Source organism: Orycteropus afer, unplaced genomic scaffold, assembly GCF_000298275.1.
Source record: "Orycteropus afer afer isolate SDZICR_OR568_19922 unplaced genomic scaffold, OryAfe1.0 scaffold00447, whole genome shotgun sequence".
Lineage (NCBI taxonomy): Eukaryota > Metazoa > Chordata > Mammalia > Tubulidentata > Orycteropodidae > Orycteropus > Orycteropus afer.
In genome coordinates this window covers 2,377,180-2,382,035 of record NW_006922034.1, presented here as the reverse complement: position 1 = coordinate 2,382,035, position 4,856 = coordinate 2,377,180, and the positions used below count along the sequence as shown (strand labels likewise).

Below are 4,856 nucleotides of genomic sequence, written 5' to 3'. Positions count from 1 at the left end.
ACCCCTCCTTGGGTTTCTGAGGCAGTATCACTACAGAAGTAGATTGCCCAACCTTCCTTCTGAGGAGTGGCTGATGGGTTTGAACTGCCAGCCTTCTGGTTAGCAATCAAGTGCCTTAGACACTATGCTACCAGAGCTCCTGGCTATGGTATTAGACTGCTCAATTCTGTAGCATGAATATTTGATTTATAATATAAATTTTGGTATTAAGAAGGATATAAAGGTTGGATAGAGATTACTGAAACCACCCCAGACTGCAGTCTCCAGTTAGCCTTCGGGTCTGGAGTTGGACTCACTCCACTGGGTTAGCTCTCAGCCAAACAATAGAAATGCCTATGAGCTTAACACCTATCCCAGGGAGATGTATGAACGCTTTAGAACAATCAACCATGAGAGATTGGAAGGGCAGCATTTTCATAGGGAGAAAGCCAGACAGACAGGAATGCATAGGTAAGAACCAGGGAAAGGATAACTTCAGGGAAGAGGTGGGAGGAGAGCTGTTTTATTATGGGGATTGCACTCGGTGCCATAAAACAAAATGTGTATGAACTGTTGAGTGTAAAATGAATCTGCTTTGTAAATATGCATCCAAATCACAATAAAAACTAAAACTGAAAAAAAAAAGAGTTGTGATAAGGTAAGTAAAACCTGTGGCTGAAATAATGTTGCCCCTCTGTTATTCACAGCCTTGGTACGTACAGGCAATGTACAGACAACATAACTTTAAAAAGCATGTATTTGCAAGCACTGCTAACTTCTGTGTCCCCATACTCTCGAACTGTTATATTTTTGCTGTTTACTATTTTTCTGCAGAAAGCATTTTCTCCCAAGTCCCTTGGGATAGTAGTAGACCAAAGAAGTCTGGGTGATTGCTTTAGATTTTGAGACAAATGTGTAGTAAGGTACTCTTATTTCTTGCATGATGAAGCATGAAGCTCATGGGAACCTCCAATGGTCTATGTAGCACACATAAAATAATAGAATTTTAGTGCTGGAAAGAACCTCAGCTATCATCTGCACAGATGCTATCCCATTATCCTCTCATGCACATGATCATGCTCATGACTGCTTTGGGTCCTAATACAGAATTTCCTTATTTCATAAAGGTAGAACTCAATACACATGAACACACATGTATAAACCTTGAGTTTTTAATTGTTTGCCCAGTATTAGTAAAACTGACCCTATTCAAACCAGAAAGGAAAGATTCAGGATGTGGGGAGGGGCAATTTTAAAGTTACTCTACACTCAGGAGTCCCTTATTTTTCACAACATAGTATTCCTGAATGAGGTGATAATACTATTTAAAAGAATTTTGCCACTCTTTGAGTCTTTTAAAAATAAGATCTATGAACTTTTTAGGTTCACATCTTTGAATGTCAAATTTAATAAAATGAGCATACCTATACATCCTTTTTATTATTAACATCTTAATAAAAATTTGTATGCTACATTTTTACAGATGACTCAGGCATGCTTAGCTTACCTGGATTGCTTAAGTGGATAATGCCAGATTTTATGATCCAAGGCATGGCTTTTTCCTTTTTTATCCTAATATTCACAAATCAATTAATTCATTTAAACTTTTTCAAAAGCACATCTTAACTTAAGGCACTTGTCTGAAAATCATATTGCAATTTGTGAACTTATTTTCTATGATTTGATTAATTTATCATGTATTCTTAGCAAAAACATCAATTTGTAATATTTTCATATTTGTAAAATACTATATATATCTTGGGAACTCTGGTAGCGTAGTGCCTAAGGCATTTGACTGCTAACCAGAAGGCTGCTGGTTCAAACTCACCAGCCACTCTTTCGGAAGGAATGTTGGGCAATCTACTTCTGTAGTGATACTGCCTCAGAAACCCAAGGAGGGGTCGCTATGAGTCGGGGCTGACTTGATGGCACCTAACAACAACAACAACAACAACAACATATATATCTTATTTTGGGGAAGTGAAATAACAAATGGATAAATAAAATAATGTACATAACTACTCCATCTAATAGTCTAAAGTCTGCTTATACATTTTAATCTGTTGGAGAGGACTCTGCTAAGTTATTTTCCCATATTTTTCTCACTTGTTACAGAAGCTAATGAAGAGACTCCTCCACCTCTCTAGACACATCCCTAACTACTACAAAACTGAAAGAAGAAACTTCAGAAAAATTGTTTTCCACTTCTCAAAGGTTACCACTGACCACCCAATTGCCAAATCCAATGGCCTCTTGGTCCTATTCCTACTTGGGCTTCCTTGACAATTTTGATCCATTCCTTCTTGGTACTCTTCTTTCTTGACTTCTGCAATATAAACATTAGCTCTATGTTTGACTGTTGACACTTTATGTTTTGAATCACCTGATGCTGCTCGCCAGTTTTGAGGATTTGGTGAACTCCTTTGTCTGATGTCAATGGGCCTCTGAACTTGTTCCAAAAGACACTGCTGAGGAACACTAATGAAAAGACAGAAAAGCATTTGCCATGTTCTAACATTCATAAAGGGAAAGTAAACTCAACAGAAAGACCAATACACAGTTTTTTCTTAAAGATATACCTATATGTCTAGCTGAAAAGAAGTAGAGCGCCAGTAAAATTTTCCAAATTCCATTATTCACCAAATCTCTCATTTTAATTGTCTGAGAAATAATTTCCAAAATATGTAAAAAAAGATTTCTACATCATAACTATGTACTTTATATATATTATTTATTTCTAAAAAATCCTATAAACTTTAAGCTAATATTCAGACAATATTATTATCTGAGCAACATAACAACGAATATAACCATATAGTGTATGTAAGAATTTGAAAATGATTAAAAAAAAAGCTATCATGGATGAATGGGTGGATGGATGAGTAGATATAGATAGATAGATAGATAGATAGACAGATAGATAGATAAGATAAAACAAGTAAACACGTTATCTTTATGTATTAGTTCTTACAATTCAAATTCAGGGAATATTTAGAAAGTTGCTTTGGATAAGTGCAGTTATATTGTATAGTTGCATTGGAATTTCTTTATAGGAAGGTTGTTTATTTAGGCCTAAAATAGACCAAAAGTCTTTTCTATGGTCTCAAGTTTCAGGAAAGGCTCACATTTAATTTAAATTACATTAATAAATTTAGCCATATTTAAAGGCAATGTATTTCCTATCCATAAATTCAAAAGGACTTTCATAAAATGAGCAATTGCTTCTTAGTGTAAGAGTAAGTTTGATTTATATATATATTAGATTGTATTGAAATCATGCCCCATGATATAAAAAACTGCTACTCAAACTAAAACTAGTTCCTTTCCTTTGTGGTCAGAAGGACCATGCCAACCCATTCATGAATGCAGATAAAGAGAAAGTTCCTTGTCTTCCTCTCTGATTTTCCATGATTGCTGAACAACAGTTAAATTTGAGACTATAAATATAAAGGATTACAAACATAATGAGATAGGAATATACACACTCCATACTCTCAACTCTCAGCCATCTGATCATATTGTTCAGTATCACAAATACAGTAAGAGCTCAATTAATATTTACTGAATGCCTGAGTGAATGGTTCTCTCCATTATTAGTTGTGGTTGAAGGGAATATGGTTTTTAAGGAAAATCTACTTTAATTTTTGCCTTCAAATATAACACATCTCACAGAACATTTAAAATATGGAACATGATTTTTAAAAATTATTTATCATCACTGATGTTACAGAGATAAAAAATAGAATGACTGGTATCAATATTATATATAACCATTTCTTATATAGGATTTTGAGTTTTAGATTCAATTTTGATTATAGGTCATTTTCAATCTTGTTTATTTTCTGACATAAGCATTAGAGATCATTTGTGAGAGTACTTTATCATGCAAGGAAAATCACTTTGAAATTTCTCATCTTTTTATTCTTTTTTTAATCATCAATTAACAATTTAAAGCTATCAAAGAATTCATTGTTTTTGTTTTCTTTCCTTAAATTGTAGGTCTCACCAGATAATTATGAATTTAAATGACATTGAAATTGTAGTATGTGCAAATGTGAAAGACCTAGTTAATGGATTACTGAAGTTGAGATTTTAAATATGGACCAATGATGTCAATGATGATGCTGTTGTCACTAATGATTCAGTCTTGATTTCATTTAGAACTTGGCCTCAAAGGAACAAGCTTTAGTTTCCCATGTGATGGTGAATTATTGGTAATTTGAACATACATACCATGAAGAAAATGTGACACGGTGTGCATGGTCCTGGTTGTAAGGCATACAGGTAGATCTCTCCTGGACCTGAAAGACACAACTCAATATTTGAGTAGAATTCTCAGTAATAAGTTCTTATGAGTCATTAGTTGATGGGAAAATGCCTTTCTTCATATTTAGATATTTTCCTAAAAATACAGCTGTAAAATCCGATTGCATACATACATCCTACTTTCCCAGTAGCTTGTAGTATAACATTAGAACCGCTTAACCATAATTTCTGATGATATACTTACCTCCAATCTCACCAACAGTTATAGCTTAACAGAATTTTAGTGCCAAAACAAACTCTGGATATCATATAACCAAATACCCTCATTTTATTGGTGAGTAATCAGTAGGGAGGGAAAATGACTTTTTGAAGGGTTTTTGCATCAAGTCAGAGGAAGATCTCCCAAACTCCTAATTTAATGTTCTTTCCATTTTATCATATTATCTTTTACATCAAGGCCAAACTTCACACTCAGAATTTCACTTACCCTTTTAAGCCAACCCTAGATTTTCAAAAGTTGTCACACACATATATAGCATTAAACTCTCTGAAGAATTAGATTTCCCATCTGTTTTTTCACTTTACATATACTGTCATAAAGGTTCCAAATA

General features: G+C 34.0%; 1 protein-coding gene across 1 annotated transcript in view; it reads right to left on the bottom strand.

Moving 5' to 3' along the window:
- The window catches only part of NRK (Nik related kinase), a 243,831-nt gene that overhangs the window by 48,768 nt on the left and 190,207 nt on the right, over nt 1-4,856 (bottom strand). The window contains exons 14-15 of the mRNA XM_007954223.2: nt 4,213-4,280; nt 2,363-2,457 (exon numbers count right to left, since the gene is read on the bottom strand). Coding sequence (XP_007952414.1) covers nt 2,363-2,457; nt 4,213-4,280 — 163 coding nt within the window. The remainder of the gene's footprint in view (nt 1-2,362; nt 2,458-4,212; nt 4,281-4,856) is intronic.